The sequence below is a fragment of the Vicia villosa genome, linkage group LG1 (genome assembly GCF_029867415.1).
Source record: "Vicia villosa cultivar HV-30 ecotype Madison, WI linkage group LG1, Vvil1.0, whole genome shotgun sequence".
Lineage (NCBI taxonomy): Eukaryota > Viridiplantae > Streptophyta > Magnoliopsida > Fabales > Fabaceae > Vicia > Vicia villosa.
In genome coordinates, this window is record NC_081180.1 from 169,991,324 (window position 1) to 170,013,156 (window position 21,833).

A 21,833-nucleotide genomic window follows, 5' to 3' on the forward strand; every position below is an offset into this window, starting at 1 on the left:
GCAAGACATCAGAAGATGGTCTAGCAGAATCAGAACATGGTCTATGAAGCATCAGAATAACATGAGATCAGAAGCAGAAACACTGAAGTTCTTATGGTATCACGCTAAAGCACTTCAAAGTCAGAAGACAAGAAGATGCTCTGCACCAAGCTGTTTGACTCTGATTATTCAAATGTTGTATCTACAAACATCAGATCAGAAGCAAGTACAAGATGACAGGCTACGCTGACTGACAAAAGGAACGTTAGAAGCTACAAAAGGCAAAGTCAGTAGAAGCAGTAATAGCAAGGCTCGAGGTAGTTAACAAAAGAGTGAAACATTAAATGCAGAGCTGTACGGAACACGCAACGCATTAAATGCTCCCAAAGGTCATCTTCTCAAACGCCTATAAATAGAAGTTCTGATGAGAAGCTGAACACACAACTCTTGCGCAAAAATACAGATACGCTGTCAATTTCAAAAGCTCTCAAACTTCATCTTCTGCCTCACTTCACTTGTAATATCTTAGTGAGATTTAAGCTTAGAACTTAAGAGAAATATCACAGTTGTGATTATAGCTTTCTAAGAAGCATTTGAATACTCTTGTAAACATTTATTTTACATTGATTTGTAAAAGGTTCCTAGAGTGATCATGTTGTGATCAGTAGACTCTAGAAGACTTAGAAGTTTCTAAGTGTTGATTTCCTAGAGTGATCAAGGTGTGATCAGTATACTCTAGAAGACCTAGAGTGTTTCTAAGTTGATAACCATTGTAATCAAGATTGATTAGTGGATTAAATCCTCAGTTGAGGTAAATCACTCTAAGGGGGTGGACTGGAGTAGTTTCGTTAACAACGAACCAGGATAAAAATATTGTGTTCATTGTTTTTATCTTAAGAGTTTTTAAAGTCACACTTATTCAAAACCCCCTTTCTAAGTGTTTTTCTATCCTTCACCCTGCTCTTTGAAGAAATCCTCGAGCTACTAATCTTGCTTTATGTCTGCTATCGACCATTAACATTGTGTTTCAGTTTGAACACCCATTTTACGTCGATAGCTTTTTTATGCGTTGGCAATTCGACTAACTCCCATATGTTGTTTCTCTCGATTTCTGATGCTACCACTAGTCGAACAGTCTCCATTGTTGAATCTTTAAAGCCTCTATATAGTTGATTGGTTTAGCACTTGTAAGTTAAGCAAAATGAACTATTTCTCCATCTGGTGTAACTTCATCATCACCATCTACTTCATAGTCTTGAAGTCTTGCTGGAAGAATTCGAGTTCTTTGAGGTCGTTGGCTTGTAGCAGCCACACCTTCTTCGACTTTGGCTGTATCAAGAATGTTGGAAACTGCTTCGACTTCGACTGGAGTATCAAAAATTGCACTAACTTCGAATTCAGCAGTTGCTTCTTCAAAGTCAGAGCTCATGAATGACTTGTTGATTGAATTACTCAAATTCCAATCCCAAGCAGAATTTTCAACAACCACAATATCGCGACACAACATAATTTTTGCATTATCTAGATTCAGTAGCCTGTATGCACTAGTCTTATGATATCCTACCAGAATCATAGGTTCACTCTTGTCATCAAGCTCCCTTATTCTTAAATCAGGAACATGCTTGTAACACATAGAGCCAAACATCTTCAGATGACTCACTGATGGTCGTTTTCCACTCCACACTTTTTCAGGAACCTTTTTCTTCAACTTCTTGGTAGGGAACCTATTTAGGATATAAACTGCAATCGAAACAACTTCACCTCATAAGCACTTTGGAAGATTCTTCTGCTTCACCATGCATCTCGCTATATCTAATATATTTTTGTTCCTTATTTCGGAAATTCCATTATGATGAGGAGTATAAGGAGTAGTTACCTCATGATCAACACCATGTTCGACACATAATTATTCAAATATCTTGGATGTGTATTCGTCACCTCCATCTGTTCGCAGAACTTTGATTTTCTTCTCACTCTGGTTTTTGACAAGTATCTTGAATGTCTTAAAGATGTCAAATACTTCGTCCTTTCTCTTGATCACATAGAGCCACAACTTTCGACTAAACTCATCGACAAACGAAATAAAATATCTTTTCCCACCAAGGGTATTTTCTTCGAAAGGACCACATACATATGAGTGTACCACTTTGAGTATGCAGGATGATGTCATTGGCATAATCGAAGCAAAATAATTTTTGGATTACTTTCCAACTAAACAACCTACACAAAATTTGTCAGGCCTCTTAAAACTTGGAATACCAGTAACCATATCTTGAGTGATCAGTTGACTGAGTGGTCGAAAGTTCAAATGTCCAACCTCAAATTCTACAACCAACTATCCTTTTGGTCGGTAGCCGTTTTTAGACATTGTACTTTAGTCGAATTGGTCATGGTCTTAAACGTCCTGTTCTTTGACATAGGATATTTCAAGACCAAATTGTTCTAGGTGACGAACAATTTTAAAACTCCATCTTTCATGACAACTGCGAAACCTTTTTCGACCAGTTGTTCAACACTTAGTAGTTTGCACTTCATACCAGGTACATATAGCACATATTTGATCATATCTTTCCCTCCATTACTCATGTGAAAAACTATGTTGCCAGTACCTTTTGCTTGCAACGAACTATTATCAGCAAGTTTTATCTTGCTCTTCTTCGATTCGTCGAAATCTGCCAACCGCACCTTTTGACTAATAATGTGATTCGAGCAGCCTGAATCGAGGAACTAGATCTTGGATTCGACATGGTTATCTGCAACTGCAACCATAACCACCATACCTTCAGAATCATCTCAATCTTGGCGTGCAAGGTTCGCTCTTTCGTCCCTGCCTTTTGCCGATCCATTGTCTTTCTTGTACCAACAATGTTTAGATAAGTGACCCCACTTCTCACAGTGATAGAACTGCACACCTTTACATTTCTTATCTTCTTTTTCCTTTCGATAGTTTCCTCCTCCTCCTTTCGAGGATTCAGAAGTTCTATTTTTGACCTGCTGCTTGTGAGAGTTCGACCAAGGCTTCTTGCCCCGAGTTTTGTCAAATTTGCTTTTAATTTGTTGGAACCGTCATTCTTTTTCCATGAATGAGCCTGCAAAGCTTGTATTGGATCTTGAACTCATTTTCTTTCGACAATCTTAATCTCATGCGCCTCCAACGAATCAACCAAATCTTCCAATTTTAGGGTTTCAAGTTGATTGGATTCTTAAATAGCTACAATAATGTGATCGAAGTGAGAGGTCAACGTATGCATTACCTTCTCAACTATCATCTTATCAGTTAGGATTTCACCACAACCCTTCATGAGATGGACGAGTTTCTGCACCTTCGACACATACTCTGCAACCTTTTCGTCTTCTCCCATCGGCAACAGTTAATATTGTCGATGCAAGGTTTGCAACTTGACAACCTTGACTTTCTCACCTCATTCATAATATTTAACAAGAATATCCCATGCCTCCTTCGCCGATTCAGCAAGAGAGATTCTGTCAAAATTTGCAGTATCAATTGCCGTTTGAATGCAATATACAGCCTTGCAATCCTTCTTCTTGGCTTCGGCATGGGCAATTTTCTATGCGTCAGATTTATTTGCAGCCAGCACAAGAACTCCATTAGTAACCACATCTAGGGTTTCATGAAAGTCAAACACAAATTGCATCTGTTTTCTCCATCGAATCCAATTCTTGCCTTCAAGCATTGGAAGCGAATTCAGAATGTCGTTAGTACCGTTCATCTTTGTAGCGATTGATTCACGTTCCCTAGAAACACGATCTCTGACGTGAAGTTCTCAAGAACAATAACCAGAAGCTCTGGATACCAATTTGTTAGTGCGTGAGACACTTTTAGTGAGGAGAGAATAGAGAGAACAAAGGAAATAAGGATTATATTATTGAATTGTACAAATAATGATACAGACTATGGTTATTTATATACAACTCTGATTTGGGCTTGGGCTTACACAACTTGGATTATATTTGATATTATTAGTTTAGATTATATTTGATATTACATTAATAATATCAATCTCAATAATATCTCAACAAATCCCAATAACATCTCAACAAGAATTATACATTTTCAAAAGAATAAAAAAATGATCAACTATAAGTACATATTTTTATATCGGTTTAACACATTTATTTTTAATTTTTAAAATTTCAAAATTTAAATAAAAATTCTTTAAAATTTTATTTACTTGCCAAATAAATTAATAAGAATGATCTTTTTGATGATAATATTCCTATAAATTACATTCTTAGAAGAGAATATCTCAATCCACCCCTTGAAAATCTTGGTCATCCAACGAAATTCCATTTCCTAAACTCCAATTTTTTAAACAAAAATGAAACATCAAATTATAGTAAATTAAAGTAATTGGAAAACCTCAATTGCACTAATTTGATTTACTATAATTTGATGTTCCATTTTTGTTATAAAAATTGAGTTTATGAGTGAAATCTAGTTGATTTAAAATATAACAGAATGTTCCTTAGGTACATTTACGAAATACTATATTTTCAAGACCTTCTGTAGATGTAGCTACGAAAGATTTCATGAACTGAATTAATTTGAATTTTCCAAAGGTTCACTATGTTTTTAACGCTTCCGTAGATGCACCTCCGGAAAAAGCCAAAATTTGAAAAAAAAATGATACTTCCGAAGATACATCTACAAAAGCAGGAGGATATTTTTAGCAACGCGCATATTGTGTAAGAGACATATGGGGTGAGATACGAGATTTCCTCTTAGAATTATATTTTAATAATTTTAATCCATCAACCTAAAGTTGGATTTTATCATTGACATAAAAGTTGCGATCATCATTTTAACAAAAAAATATTGGCCCCTCAAATATACTTGCGTTGTAGGAGATTTATTTATTTTAAAAATTATTAATTTATAAATATCCACAACTTATTTATATTTATATTTATACACAAATATAAATAAATGCTGCAGCTAAGGATTAAATTATGAACCATCAAGTTATGCCTATTTAATTCAATTAGCACATTCTAGTTGATCTACTCATCTACTCTAAATTACTCATTTTATTTGTATATGTATTTATATATATATATATATATATATATATATATATATATATATATATATATATATATATATATATATATATATATATATATATATATATATATATATATATATATAAACTAGAGGGTTATATTTACTCCAAGAGTAAGTTATTTTAACTTACTCCACATCTTGACCATTAATTTTTTTAAATCTAATGGTTAAAAATAATAAGGAATAGTTTTCTCTCTCCACATTTAATTACTTATTATTTTTAACCATTAGATTGAAAAATAGTAAATGGTCAAGATGTAGAGTAAGTTATAATAACTTACTCTTGGAGTAAATAACCTTCCTTATATATATATATATATATATATATATATATATATATATATATATATATATATATATAAACTTTATGTTATGATTAGGTATTTTCTATCTGATTCTAAACATAAGTATTATAATTTTTTCAAACTCATAATCATCTCAATTTTTATAATATGCAACTAGAAAAATGCACTTAAGTTTCCTTAATTTAGTTAATTGGAATGAGACACAATTCAAATGATGCAAATAAAAGAAATGAATGAAACAGACTAAGTTGTGACTTGTTTGTATTCATCTATGCCATCCTCGCGTGGTTTGATTAAAAAGTTAATTTATTTATTAAAAGACAAGAGAACTATTTGTCTGTATTTCCAAAAGTCAGTTTTAAAGGCATTTTTGTACTGGAGTTGGAATATTTTGAAGGCAAATTATATTAAACTAAGGCATAGTTTGTTTTTAGTCCCTAATCTGATTTTTTTTCTAAAAATAGTCTCTGAATGTAATTTTTTTTAGTTTTAGTCCTTCAAGTTAAAATCTGCAGAAAAATCTGCAAGAAAATCTGCAGAAAACCAACAAATTTTAAATCCGCAGAAAAATTCGCAATAGTAAATATGTTTAAGTAAGTTTGACACCCTCCCCTCAAACTAAACTGCATGTTGTAGAATTCAAATTTGTGAAAAAGTACAAAACGAGCCAAAATGTAGTGCCTTTGTGAAGAAGATATATGTGACCTATTTTGTTGGTGGATTTGCATGAGATGAAAGATGTTAGCTTGGACTTTGTCTCGAAAAATGTGACAATCCATTATATGTGTCTAGATTGTTCGTGAAAGACTGGATTATTTGCAATATGAATAGTAGACCTGTTATCACATAATACTGTAACAGGTTTAGTGTGAAGAACTTCTAAGTCTCGAAGAAGGAATAGTAAGCATTGGGCTTCACACGTGGCATTGGCTAGGGCATAATATTCAGCTTTAGAAGATGACTTGGAGACGATGTGTTGTTTTTTTTTGCTTTTCCATGAAATGATGGAGCTTCCTTGGTAGAAGCAAAAGTCGGTTGTTAAATGTATTGTTTCTTGACAAGATCCCCAATCTTAGTCAGTGAACCTTGTTAGAGTGTTGTTTGAAGATGATCATTTGAATAATAATCCTTGAGCATGGGAAACTTTGATCTAGCGGAAAATACAGAGGGCAACTTGTATATGATCTTCTATTTGATTAGAAAAATGTTGACTTAACCTGCAAATAGAAAAACTCATGTCAGGTCTTGTATGGATTAATTATAAAAGTTTACCTATAAGAATTCTAAAGGAGGTTGGGTTAGAGAGATGATGATGGGAATCAATTTGAAGTTTTTAAGTAGGATCAATTGGTGTTGCAATCGGTTTGGCTCCAAGAAGACATGTTCCTTGAGAAGGTCTAGGTTATATTTGCATTGGCATATGGAGATGCCCTTTGAAGATTGTGCAACTTCAAACCCCAAAAAAATTCTAAGTTTCCTAGATCTTTGATGCTAAAATTTTCATTCAAGATCAATTTAAACTTGTTATATCATCCATGTTGTTATATACAATAATGAAATCATCAAAATAAACTAACGAATTTTGCATCCAAGATCAGTTTAAACTTTTTATAACATCCATGTTATTATATGCAATAATCAAATCATATGCATAAGCTAACACAATAATAAAATGATTTTTTTGTTAGTTTTTGTGAACAAAGAATAATTAGATTTGGACTCATGAATATAGCCTAAGTCAAGAAGAGTAGAAGTGAGTTATTGATTCCACTGTCTACTTGCATGTTTTATGCCATAGACAAATGTATTTAAACTACAAACCAAGGATTTATTTGAAACAAAGGATCTTCAAGAGATCATATTCGCAAGGCATTAATTCATGAAACAAAGGGTCTTAAAGAGATTATAACCACATCTACCGAAAGGAAGAATGTATGTTAAAGGATTATCAATTCGAATGAATTTAGCTTTGGAGATGATGATGTTAGTGATGACATGGATGAATCCTTCTTATCAAATCCACTACTCGTTAATTTGATTCTCTTTGTTGTTATGTGGTTTATTTTGGTTGGTTGGATCTGTCTTCATTTGTTAGTTATGCTTCTCTTAAATTTGAATTCTTGTTTTTGGTTGGCTCTTTTGAGGCAAATAACGGGAGAAAATGCATACTTGTATTATGGGATAATATTTAAATCTCTGCTTATGTGCTACCTGTGGTGCATTCTACTGAGCTCTGATATTCGTGGGTTTTTGAAGAAGTGTTTATTCGCGATTTACCTAAAAAATAGCCAAGGGGGAGGGGTTTATTACATTTGTATTGACTTATTTTTATAGGCAAAATATCATGAAAGTTGTTGAGCAAATCTTGGCTATGTGCTTCTCTGGTGCACTATTTTTGAAAAATTTGATTTTTCCTCATTTGATTCTTCGGGTGATTCCAAACTCTATGATCCAGTAATGGTGATTTATTCAGGATTATACAAATTTCTTTTGAAAAGATTTTGGTTGGAAAATTATTAATTATCAAAATCAGATTGAAAAAGTTTAATAGGATTTGTATTGATTAAAAGATTTAATTGGGCATGCTTTAAAATAAATATTAAATTCGATATGCTTTGAAAGAAAGATTTATCTCATATTTGTTTAGTAAACGATTCTCCTGAAGTTGGTTGGCAAAGTTTTTGATAGGAAAATATTTAATTGAACAAATCTTTCATGAAGATATTCAATTGGATTTGCTTTAAATGCAATATTTGATTTGCTGAATATTTGATTCAACTGGATTTTGATTGTATCCTAATGGGCTTTTCCTGGGTCTTAATCTCTATATGAAGAGTTTTTTTATCCTTCTCTGAAGACACACTTTTAGAGAAAATATTTACTTAGTTTGAGAGTTTTGTTGAGTTGAGTTTTTTTGTAGTTTGTATTTTGTGTAAAACTATCCTTGTTAGACTTTCATACTCAAAATAGAGATACCATTTTTTGGTCTATAACTGTGATTTTTGTCACACCATAAATAATTGGTTCTTCAAAACACTTGGGAGAGTGTTTGAGTGAAAGTGAAAGGATCTCAGGTTTAAGGGGATTCTGAGTTGAAATTCACATAAGTATTATGAAAATGGCACTAAACTAGGAGAATTCAGATGAAACCGCAGTATACTATTGAATATGTATAATTAGTGAATTTCCTTTCCTTTAGACTACAATCCTCCAAACGAATGTGATGTTGCAGCGATCTGGGTTACCAATTCTTTATATTTTTTATTTGTCCTTATAGATTTTTTCAAGCTTCACTGGAAATATTCCAGGTGGTTTTGAGGACTAATCTTGTTGTTATGCCACTTGGGAGATTTGAGTATCCAATTTTTTTTTTTTGTGGATGGCTATCGAATCTACTTTAATTGCTAGTTGCTTAAGAATTTTGTTTGTGTGTATGTTCTAAATTTTGAATTCGTCATTTTGTTTAGTTTGGGAGATCACAAAATTTTCCACCATGATTTCAAGATTGGAGGTAATGGGAGCATTAACACCCTTTTTTTCTTGGAAGCACGGAGGTCCAATTCCTTGTTGGGGATAGTTTTTTTATAGGAAAATTTTGGGTAGTCTCTCTTTCCAAGCTTATATATGTTAGAATAAGGATTTCCTCTTTGGGAGTTGTTAATGTAATTTTGTAAGATAGGATGTCAATTGAAAATCATGTTACACATTACTAGTATGACCAATGACTCCACAATTTCACAAGGGGGAGAAACAAGAATGACAATGTTTGCATTCATTTTATGAAAATTTTGAAACAGAGCATCAATTTCCGCAGCAAGGTGATCTACAACATCAATTTCATACTTGCCTTCTTTTGAGGTAGTTGGATGTTTAGTGGAGTTTCTACCACTTCCTCATTGATTGAGATTTTTCTTCATGTCCTCAATTTGAGCATGCTTCCTCTATATCTTTATTCATAAGTGTTCCTTTTGATGTTGCGTCAACTATAATACATATGGTGTATAGAAGATCGTTATAGAAGATATGAACAATTAACCATTTATAAACCCCATGATAAGGGAATATCCTTATCAATTTTTAATAGCTCTCATGCTTCATAGAGTGATCACTACTTTAAATAACACTTTTTATGACGAAGCTTTCATCTCGACTAGAAAACCGAGGTATTATACCAAGCCGCGTCATGTTTAATTTTTTTATAAAAATAAAAATAACATATTCCCTCGATTTTTACTCCTTTCTTAAATTATGAATAATAGTTTGATATATTGAGTTTTTGCGTATGATTATGCGATGTGGACGAAATTTTGTTTTGTTTGTGATTGTTATTATTATGTGTGGTCACGATGTGAATAAGGTGAATTATGCTGATGTGATGTGGATGAAATTTTGTGTTTGTGATTTGTTATTATTATGTGTATTGCAATGTGAATCAAATAAATTGAGCTAGTTAAAAGTCTATTAAAAAGATTAAAATTGATTACATTTGAAGATGGATGATTATGTGAAATAAACTTTGAATGATGTGATTTAATGAGAGTTGTGGAAAGTATATGCCTTTCATATCATATGCATCTTTTGCCTTTGTGGCGGATTGCCTTTGTGGTGGGTAGTATTTGTGGCAAATTGCCTTTGTGGCAGATTGCCTTTGTGGCAAATTGCCTTTGTGGAGGGTTGCCTGTGTGGCAATTTATAACTGGATCATTTAGATTTAGGAGCATGCATATTCACACGTAAAGATATTTGTAAGATAATGATTTTTGTGGATCTGATTTCTCTTTAGTTGTTATGTTTTGTATGATATGTTTTATAATAGCGTGATGTATGTTTTGTTTGATTTGATATGGACGATGGAAGATGTGAAGTGAAAATGGTGTGATGTTTCACATGATCGCATGGAGAAAATTGGGTTTTTATCAATCTCATTTGTTTTATGTTAAGTTACATATCTTTCCAAAATTGTAATTATAAATTTATATAAATTGGAGCATTTTTTAAAGGTAAATATAGTTTTTAAGTGATATCTTGGACCGACATCCGGGGCATTACACATATCACCTATTTTCATGGTTGATTCAAGGACAAGATCGGTTATGAAAAATTGTTTCTAAAAATAGAAATTTCTCAATTAAACTAAAATTATTTTCATGCGTTGGCTTAACCATCTATCATTTACTTATCGAATATCATCCTTAATCTTTTAGTATATCAACTAATATCTGATATTGTGTCTATTTTCGTAGATAAATTCTTAAAATCATTTAAGGTTAGTGATCGGGACTTTATAAGTCTATTGGGATACTAACTGCAAGAATACAGTCTAGTCGTTATTGTTTTAAAAGATATCGAACCCACAGAGACTGAGCATCAATATAGTACGATCTTATGTTACTATGTTAGCTAAAGCAATTGATTTCTTGGTTGTTGGGAACGGAGACTAAATATGAATTTAATAATAAGATGTTAAGAGTGGAGGTATGTAATAGTCGGACGTCCAGGTTCAATAAATCATCGGCATAAATTAAGTATAGAAACACTTTTCATAATATGTTATTTGAATTAAAAACCCTCTTCTCACACTCTCGTGTTTATTGATTTAGATTATAAAATCAGCCCTAAAGTTTGCTCTCGCTAAATCATTTAATAACTGGAATTACTTTTTGAAAATCAAATAAAATATAATCAACTCTAAAGCGCTCACGCTGTATTTAGAGTTGATGCTTGATATCTACTATCCAGTAAAAGACCTGAAACTCTCGTTGTGTTGATTTTAAACCTTAGTTTGTAATTTACTTTCGTAACAAAATAATTTAGTACTAATTCTAGAAATCAAAACCAGAAATATGTTTAATTAGTTTTTAAGTCAAATCATTATCGAATCTGTCAATTCAGTGGCCTTACATACCAGTGCGGGGGAATTAGCTAGACATGCTTTTGAATACAAACATACAGAAACAATAAAGAGACATAAATTTAGGCATGGCAATTTAACAATATAATAGTGAAAGCATATAAATTAGAAACCTGGGATTAAATGCAAAAACTGGAATTATCTTCAAGTATCAAAATATTCTTCAATACACGAAAGAAATTCTTCTTCGATTACACTTGAAATCCAAAACTAAAAACTCCTGAATCTATGGTGCAATAGTCTCTCAATGTGATAAACTATTGCTTATGGATAGTACTAAAAGGGGTTGGAAATTAAAGGTTCAGAAGAATTGAAAAATAACTTTAAACTTCAACTTGCATAGAAAACTGAAAACAATAAAAATGAAGGAAGGGAGAGAGCTTCAAATTTGGTATCTGAATGATTTTTATAGTCACTTGCCACGACCTAATCTCCCTAGAATGTAGGAAGCAAAACATACTGGGTTGAGACTTGGTCACCAGAGAATCTAGGAAGAACTGGGCTTGCTTCTGGTACATGGGCTTTTCTGGTTTAATTCTCATTTAGGCTTGTGCCATGTGTAAAAATGGTGTGCCGAGGGGCACACCTTTCTCTTCTATGCCGGACGTGACACCCTCTGTGCCGCTCGTAACACCGTCTGTCACAGCTTCTTTAGCAGACACTTCTGCTTTATAGCATAAGTGTGTTGTTTTGGTTGTTTGCTCTTTATTTCATCATGTAGCTTCATTTTGGATTGAATAATTATAAATACCTGAAAACACAATAAAATACCAATGTGGAGCAATATATTCGATAAAAACGGAGGAATAATTCATGTAAATTAAGCCTAAAATGTGATACGATTTCATGTTATCAGTTAGAGTACCAGCTTAGTTACTTAGAATAGAGATCAAAACTACGATTTACAATAGGTCTTTCATTTAGGACAATCCGGTTTTATATGACCTTGCTTACCATATTCATAACATGCGACATCTTGATTTGAAGTGGAAGCCTCCCTTTTCCTGAAATGTTTCTTTCTTTTTGAATAAGAAGCAGATTTATCTTTGTTACCAAAAAAACTTACCAATTATTTTTACGAGGTCCATGAAACTTTCATCTTCCTCCAGCGGATTATCATTTTTAGAATCTACATTTGAAGTGATGCGTTTGGATTTCTTTTCTTAACTGTCGTGGTTTTCAAGTCTTCCAAGTTCCGTCTCGAATTCCTGGAGTTTTCAAAATAATGTTGCGGAGGTCATTTTAGATAGATTCTTCTTCTCGAATATCGCCGTTACTTTCGGTTGCCATTCTCTGGTTTAGGATCTAAGAACTTTTAGATTTTGTTCCTCGGTAGTGACTTTCTTTCCAAGTGCACTTAAATGATTTATTAAGTAAACAAATATTTTTTTAAGTTGAGAATGAATTCTCTGTGTTGCATTCTAAATAAATCGTATTATTGAATCAATGTATTTAATCGAGATCCCTTAACTTCAACGGTTCCTTCATGAGTTTCTACTAATGTATCCCATATTTCTTTTGCCGTTGTACATGTCGAAACACGAAAAAAATTCATCCATGCTAAGTGCACCTTGAAGAAGATTGATTGCCTTTTTGTCAACAATTTTTTTTTCTTATCATTGTCATCCCATGAAATTTTAGGTTTTGCCGATTCAACACCATCGACGATGGTTGTAGGGGCAAAGGGACCATCTTGAACAACCTCCCATACTTCTTCTCCTTGTGCTTCTAAGTGAGCCTTCATCCGAATTTTCCAAAAGTCGAAGTATTCTCCACAAAATAATGGAGGTTTTTTGTTGCTACCACCGTCTCTAAAAACTGGATTTTGATTTGCGGAAACCATCGAGATCTTTTAGGAACAAGTTACCTATAACCTGCTCTAATGCCAATTGTAAGTTTAAGAGTGCGCCTAAGAGGGGTGAATTAGGACTTTAAAAATTTATTTGGTTTTAGAATACTTGTTCTTATTTTTATGGTTTGGTTCATGAGTTTATAAATGTGTTTCCTTTTCTGGTTTATGACATGCGATGAAAGCGGGAAATATGGAAAAGTAAAGAACACAAGGATGTATCCTGGTTCCCCTCACAGTCCGAGAGTACTCCAGTCCCCTTTCAACATGAAAGAGATTTCACTATTGTTAGATCTTTGTACAAGCCTATACCAAGACTCCTCCTACAATCTTCTAACAACCAAACCACCAAGAACAATCCTATTGGATTTTCACTAAGTACACTAAGAGAACAATCCTCCCTTAATGACTTTCTTGCATCCAACAATCCTGGACAGCAAGGTACAACCAAACAAGTAGAACAAGAAAACAATCCTCTCCTTTCTACTCTCTTGTTTCCGACAATCATGGACAACAAGAAATTACAAACCAAATCGGGAAATTATTTGAGTAATAAAATTGATGAATATATATCTTTTATATTTTTTCTTTCTATTTTTTCCTGTTTTGTATTAAGAGTTCCTTAGAGTTTCTTTTTATGTATTTTAACACCTTTGGGTGTAATCGTCAAAATCATCTTTTATCATAATAATATTCAATACTTTTCTCTATCCGGTGGATTCTAGAGTTTTATCTAACAGGTTTGTCGCTTGCAAACATGTGCTTTCATTCTATACTTAGGATTTTCTATTCCGTAATATTTTCGATTGTGTTAAAAAGAATGAACAAAAAACATATTTTTATTTATAATTGTAGAAACTCAACAAGTCCACAATGAGCCTACCTAATACATGACTCATCAATGAACAAATCTACGAACCAAAACAATAAAACTCGATAGCCGCAAACTACTTAAATCAAACCTAATGTTTGAGGACCACCCGTCGCACCACGGACCATCGGCAATGGCTCTGCCGTGTCTGCCACCGCTGAGCGATTCCACAATTCTTTATCGATCTTTTTGCAGCTTTTCAGCTATCTACAACTTTGATAAGTGAAGTCTCAACTATCTACAATGTTTCTGGTCTCATGTATTACATTGCTTTTAGACCGTGTCTCTCTAAAGATATTTGTTTCACTTAGGAGCGGCATAAAGATACAACACAAACAAATAGATAAATTGTTAATATTTAGAATATACAATATATTTAAATCATGAAAATATTATGAGTAGTTGGTGGATCATGAAACATGAATGATCACATTTTGATGTTGAAGATTTGCAAAAATGACAACCTTGTCTCGCAGATGATGATTGTAGGCCCATCTTTACCCCGCAATGAATTTCACTTTACCCCTTCTTTTTTGCTTCTTTCGTTTTCTCCTCTGGTTTTGTTTTCAACTGTTTGTTGTGGAGCCAATGTGTTTTGAAGCACATGGAACATTGTAATATGTTAATTAATGGGACATTGAACAATTGTTAATGCTGTGGTTTTGTTGGTCGTTGAATTTTGTTAATGCAGTGGTTTTGTTAAATATGGAATGGAAGTGGCCAATTTAACACATGCCATCATAGAATTCATGTATATTAATTAGGGCCCCTGCTTCTTGGAAAGCTCAGTCACACTTTCACCTTAAATTATGATAGCACATTACTATGTCATTGACAGGTTTGAGTTGGAAAAATAAAGTCAATGACTAGAATTGTCGGTATAGATATTTTTTATTTCTTATTTAAAGTTTAGGGAGAAGGAGAATTTGTTTTTAAGAGACTTTAAAAAAATTATATTATAGTAGAGAATGAGAATTTGTTTTATATGAAATTTTAAAAAATAATTTAATGGTGGATCTTTATAATTTTGGTTAATTGTAAATTTACAGTAAATAAAATTACGAAAAATATATAATATTTTATTAAAATTTATATAAATAATTATTCTGTTAATACATTTTAGTTAATAGTTGTTAAAGGTCATTCAATTACAAGATATTAACTTCGAACTCCCAACACTTCAATTATTCATTTTAGATTTTAGAAGTTTAAAATTTCAATGAAGTATTGTTAGGAGTCTTCAATTTGGGCTTCATTCTATGTGGAGAAATGTCCAAATATGAATAACTCATTTGTCTTACATATTTAAGTGGAGAGTGTCAATTTAGGGTTAAGAGAGATAGAGAGAAAATAAGGATTCAAAAGAGAGAAAAGAGGAGAGAAATCTATTCTCGCTTTTCCACACCACTCTCACATAATTGACGATCCCTGATTCGTTCACCGTCGGAGCTAAAATTATGAGGGCATTTTCCAACTCGTGTATCTAACTTTTAACCATTCAGAATTTGAAAACAATGTCTGAGCTAAGAGATATGTGCCTCGCATTGGAGTCAAAACAATGTATATTCATTGGCTATGGGCAAGAGGAGTTTGGTTACAGGTTGTATGATCATGTAGGGAAGAAGCTTATTCGAAGTTATGATGTGGTGTTCATGGAAGATCAAAATATTGAAGACATTGATAAGGTACAGAAGACTACACCAAGAAAGATATCAGTTTGTATTGTCTAATGTTGATCCAGTTTGGTTACCTAGTCATAATCTAAATGTTATTGATAATGATGATTAGAATGGTGAGCCATATGATTATGTTGATGATCAACAACTTAGAGATGAGGGAAATATTCCAACTAATGATGATGAATGGGAGAGAGCGATATGTCAAAAGATGAGAATCTTGGTGAAGCTCCAAAATAATCTCAAGTTTAAAAAAGCAAACTAAATCCAAAACAAAAATTTGCGAGTCCAAACAAGTAAGTCAGCTTCTTACACATTTAGTGTTGGTGATTTTAGTATCATCAATGTATTTTGGTAGTAATGTGATTTACTATAGGCCAATGCAATTATGCGTTAAGCTTGAAACGAGTTAGGGTAGTGCGGAGTGCATGCTCGTAGAGCCAAACGTGCAATTGAATACGAATTATAGAAACGGGGTTCCAAGGGGCGGAGCCCCTGGCGGGGTGCGGGGTAGAGCCACGTTCGAAAAATTCGTTTGAATAGTTGCACCATTTCCCAACCGACATAACCGTTTTACCGAACAGGTGTGTCATTTCCCAACCGACATAACTGTTTTTACCGAACAGGTGTGTCATTTCGGTTTCTATTGTTGATCTCCTATATAAGGAGTCATTTGGCCTCGGTTTCATATACGAAAAACATACTTCCTCTCTACATTCTGATCTGTTCTCTATTGTCAGAAACAGATTGTTCTTCGAGAATTATTCCCGCAAAGATTTCGTGAACCCAGACAAGAATAGGGTCGAAATACTTTGTTCGGAAAGTGAACGAACACGATTCTTGAAGATATCCAGGATTATCATACCATATTTCTAACAAACGAACAAAGTAATTTTTTCTGATAATCATGGCTGGAGGAGGAAGCACCGTCAAGGAGATGACTAAAAGTTTCGGAAAATTGGACAAGTTTCAAGGACAAGACTTCAGGCGTTGGCAGAAGAAGATGCATTTCATGTTGACAACGTTGAAGGTGGTGCACGTCCTGTCTACACCAATTCCAGAACTTGAGGAAGATGACACGGTTGAAAATCTGAGACGCCGATCAAAGTGGGAGAACGACGACTACATATGCAAAGGGCACATTCTTAACGGTATGTCTGATCCCTTATTTGATATTCACCAAAACGTGGAATCTGCAAAGGAATTGTGGGATTGTCTCGAAGCCAAGTACATGGCAGAGGACTCATCCAGTAAAAAGTTCCTGGTGACCGATTTCAACAATTACAAAATGGTTGAATCGAGGTCTGTCATGGAACAATTCAATGAACTCCTCCGAATCCTTGGACAGTTCACACAACATGGATTGAAGATGGATGAAACAATATCTATCTCAAGCATCATAGACAAGTTGTCTCCTTCATGGAAGGATTTCAAACACAATCTGAAACATGGAAAAGATGAACTGTCTTTGATCCAACTTGAAAGTCACTTGCGCATAGAGGAATCTCTACGAGCGCATGAGGATAACAAAGCAAAAGGCAAAGAAATTGCTGGACCCTCGGTTAATATGATCGAAGAGGGTGGTAAGAACGATAACAACAAAAACAAAGGAAAGAAACGTGCTTTCAATAACAAAAAGGGCAATTTCGGTGTTAACAAGAAACCGAAACTAGAATGCTGGAAGTGTGGCAGAACAGGCCACTCCAAGAAGGATTGCCGTTTCGGCAAAAAGCACGACAACGCGAATGCAAGTGGTTCAAGAAAGGGGTCTAAGGACCAATCCGAAAACCAAGGTCAGAAATCAATTTGTGATTTGAATAGTTTGATTAAACATTCGGTTTCACTAACTTCTGAGGCATTTTATGTGCAGGATGATGCTATCACGTGGTGGATTGATTCTGGCGCCACAACACATGTTTGCAAGGATCGTTTCTGGTTCAAGACTTTTGTTCCAGTAGAAGATGGTTCTGTTCTATACATGGGAGATGATCACTTCGCTCCCGTCGAAGGCAAAGGAAACGTGGTGCTAGAATTCACCTCTGGAAAGACTATTACTTTGTTTAATGTATTGTATGTTCCTAAGTTACGTAAGAATTTAATTTCTAGTCCTGTATTGAATAAGCTTGGATACAAGCAAGTGTATGAATCCGATAAATATGTTTTATCGAGTCTGGTGTGTTTGTAGGATTTGGATATTATAATAATGGAATGTTTATGATGAATTTGAATGGAGTTCCTAAAGATTCTGGTTCTATATTTATGTCTTCCTCGAATGTTATCAATTTTTCGTTATGGCATGCTCGTCTAGGACATGTACATTATAAAAGAATGCATGAAATGTCTAAAAACGATTTAATTCCTGCTTTTGATGAAAATAACGAAAAGTGTAAAACTTGCATGTTAACAAAGATCACTAGGCATCCTTTTAAAAGTATAACAAGGAAATCTGTCATTCTTGAATTAATACATAGTGATTTATGTGATTTGCATGCTACTCCATCATTAGGGAATAAAAAATATTTTGTCACTTTCATAGATGATGCATCTAGATTCTGCTATGTTTATTTGTTGCACGCTAAGGACGAAGCCTTAGATAAATTCAAAATTTATAAAATTGAAGTTGAAGTGCAACGGAATGTGCTGATTAAAACATTACGTACCGATAGAGGTGGTAAATATTATGATCCTGTATTTTTCCAATCCGTAGGAATCATTCATGAGACTACGACACCTTATACACCTCAACAAAATGGTGTGGCTGAAAGGAAAAATAGAGTTCTTAAAGAAATGGTAAATGCCATGTTATCTTACTCTGGTTTGAGTGAAGGGTTTTGGGGAGAAGCTATGTTAACGGCTTGTTATTTGTTAAATAGGGTTCCTAATAAAAGGAACAAGACTACCCCATATGAACTTTGGTATAAGAAAAGACCCAACTTAACATTTCTACGTGTTTGGGGTTGTAGGGCCGTAGTTAGACTCCCGGACCCAAAAAGGAAAACTTTGGGCGAAAAGGGTGTAGGTTGCATCTTTGTTGGATATGCTGAACACTCCAAGGCTTATAGGTTTTATGTTATAGAACCTAATGACTCGATCTCTATTAACACGATTATGGAATCAAGAGATGCCATATTTGATGAGAATTGTTTCTCTTCTATACCTAGACCAAAGATATCTATACCTAATTCAGATGAATCTCTAAGGGATGATCATTCAAATGATGTACCAAGTGAGACACTTGAACCCCGTAGAAGCAAAAGATCTAGAAAATCTAGATCTTATGGATCTGATTTTCAACTATATTTAGTTGAGGGATCAAAGGATCAGATTGAGACTCAATACTATTATTGCTATAGTATAGAGGAGGATCCAAGAACGTATGATGAAGCTGTGAAATCTCGAGATTCTGTCTTTTGGAAAGAAGCAATTGATGAAGAGATTGGTTCTATCATGGAAAATAATACTTGGGTATTATCTGATTTACCACCAGGCTGCAAACCATTGGGTTGCAAATGGATCTTCAAAAAGAAGATGAAAGTCGATGGTACAATTGACAAGTTTAAAGCTAGATTAGTTATCCAAGGCTTCAGACAAAAAGAAGGGATTGATTATTTCGATACATATGCTCCAGTTGCCCGTATCACTACTATTAGATTGTTGATTGCCTTGGCGGCTATTCATAATCTAGTGATTCATCAAATGGATGTCAAAACAGCATTTCTGAATGGTGATTTGGAAGAAGAAGTGTATATGAAGCAACCTGAAGGATTTGTAATGCCTGGTAATGAGCACAAAGTGTGTAAGCTAGTTAAGTCGTTGTATGGGCTGAAACAAGCACCGAAGCAGTGGCATCAAAAGTTTGACGAGGTTATTTTGTCTAATGGTTTCATTCTAAACCAAGCTGACAAATGTGTATATAGCAAATTTGATGCATCCGGTAAAGGAGTTTTCATTTGTCTATATGTTGATGACATGTTGATCTTTGGCACAGACCAAAATCAAGTTGATAAAACAAAGAATTTCTTGTCATCAAAGTTCACCATGAAGGATATGGGAGAAGAAGACGTTATTCTTGGTATTAAGATTAAACGGGAGAATAAGGGGATTGTAATTACGCAATCTCATTACATTGAGAAAATACTCAAGAAGTTCAATTATGAAAATTGTTCTCCAGTAAGTACTCCCATGGATCCGGGAGAAAAGCTTATGCCAAATACAGGTAAACCTGTGGATCAACTCGAATACTCAAGAGCTATAGGCTCTTTGATGTATGCTATGATTAGCACTAGACCGGATATTGCTTATGCGGTTAGAAAGTTGAACAGATTTACTAGTAATCCTAGTAGACATCATTGGCATGCGATAACTAGGGTATTCAAGTACTTGAAGGGTACTATGAATTATGGATTGTCATATATGGGATTTCCTTCGGTGTTAGAGGGTTATTCGGATGCTAGTTGGATAAATAATGTTGAAGATTCATCCTCTACAAGTGGATGGGTGTTCTTGCTTGGGGGAGGTGCCATCTCATGGGCTTCCAAGAAGCAAACATGTATAACTAGTTCCACAATGGAATCTGAGTTTGTAGCATTAGCTGCTGCTGGTAAAGAAGCAGAATGGCTAAGGCATATGAGATTCCGATATGGCCTAAAGCGATATCACCAATTTCTATCCGTTGTGATAGTAGTGCCACACTGGCTAAAGCATATAGTCAAATATACAATGAAAAGTCTAGACATTTGGGTATTAGACATAGTATGATTAGGGAATTAATCATGAATGGGGTGATATCTATTGAGTTTGTTTGGTCGCAACAAAACTTAGCTGACCACTTGACGAAGGGGTTAGCAAGAGACTTAGTGAAGAAGTCGGTAATTGGGATGGGATTAAAGTCCATTTAAATCTATTAGTTATGGTATACCCAATTCCCTTCTAATACAACGTTAGAAGCAGAATTCAATGTGGAAAGATCATAGTTAAAGATTGGAGCAATTGTGTTTATCTTCCCAAGGTATGTGCTCAGACCTGCAAGTGATGGCTAGGTTGAAGTATATCTTCTTAATGGTTCTTTTGAAAAATTGCAAATGCAGGTGCAAGATTAAAAGGATCACCTATGTGAGCATGAAGTTTTGCCGCTTCAAGAAGCTTGGACTTGGCTTCCGATATTCTTATTAATGGATAAGGACACATGGCTTGTAAAGTGTCAAGTATGAATAGTAGAGTATTGTAAGAAACATATGTGTACTATATCTTCAAATATTCAATTGGATTGACGGGTTCAATCATTGTGACACCCCGATTTTCGAGTATTTGGAATGTGTATTTGTACTAAGATGAAAATTCAATCGCAAGACATTTTCTTCTATGCATTTGTTTGATCGTTATACCTGTAAGTAAATCAAGGATTATACTAAAATGGGGGGAGTTTGTTGGTGATTTTAGTATCATCAATGTATTTTGGTAGTAATGTGATTTATTGTAGGCCGATGCAATTATGCGTTAAGCTTGAAACGAGTTAGGGTAGTGCGGAGTGCACGCTCGTAGAGCCAAACGTGCAATTGAATACGAATAATAGAAACGGGGCTCCAAGGGGCGGAGCCCCTGGCGGGGTGCGGGGCAGCGCCCTGCCAGGGTCCAAGGGGCAGCGCCCCTGGCTGCCCTGTTTGAAAAATTCGTTTGAATAGTTGCACCATTTCCCAACCGACATAACCGTTTTACCGAACAGGTGCGTCGTTTCCCAACCGACATAACTGTTTTTATCGAACAGGTGTGTCATTTCGGTTTCTATTGTTGATCTCCTATATAAGGAGTCATTTGGCCTCGGTTTCGTATACGAAAAACATACTTCCTCTCTACATTCTGATCTGTTCTCTATTGTCAGAAACAGATTGTTCTTCGAGAATTATCCCCGCAAAGATTTCGTGAACCCATACAAGAATAGGGTCGAAATACTTTGTTCGGAAAGTGAACGAACACGATTCTTGAAGATATCCAGGATTATCATACCATATTTCTAACATTTAGTACCGTGTTTAGAAAATACCTAATTAAATTGATAAAAAAATCGGTCGAAATTGACTAAAAGAAGATTTTAAAGTTGATTAGCACAAAAAAAAAACTAATAAATTGCATTAAAATGACATTTGAATTTATCGAACA

General features: G+C 34.3%; 1 protein-coding gene across 1 annotated transcript; it reads right to left on the reverse strand.

The window, feature by feature from the left end:
* Nucleotides 1-1,171: 1,171 nt before the first annotated feature.
* Nucleotides 1,172-3,341, reverse strand: LOC131659343 (uncharacterized). Its single transcript, XM_058928552.1, has 3 exons — nucleotides 3,234-3,341; nucleotides 2,665-2,738; nucleotides 1,172-1,703 (listed from the first exon to the last, which is right to left on the reverse strand). Exons 1-3 carry the CDS (start codon nucleotides 3,339-3,341, stop codon nucleotides 1,172-1,174), a joined length of 714 nt encoding a protein of 237 aa, XP_058784535.1.
* Between the last annotated feature and the right edge of the window lie 18,492 nt (nucleotides 3,342-21,833).

Coding starts and splice junctions, on each gene's coding strand:
- LOC131659343 (XM_058928552.1), bottom strand. CDS start 3,341: ATGGGAGAAGACGAAAAGGTTGCAGAGTATGTGTCGAAGGTGCAGAAA. Junction 2,739..3,233: donor ATAAGATGATAGTTGAGAAG/GTAATGCATACG, acceptor TTATGGTTGCAG/TTGCAGATAACCATGTCGAA. Junction 1,704..2,664: donor ATCACATTATTAGTCAAAAG/GTGCGGTTGGCA, acceptor TATCCTAAATAG/GTTCCCTACCAAGAAGTTGA.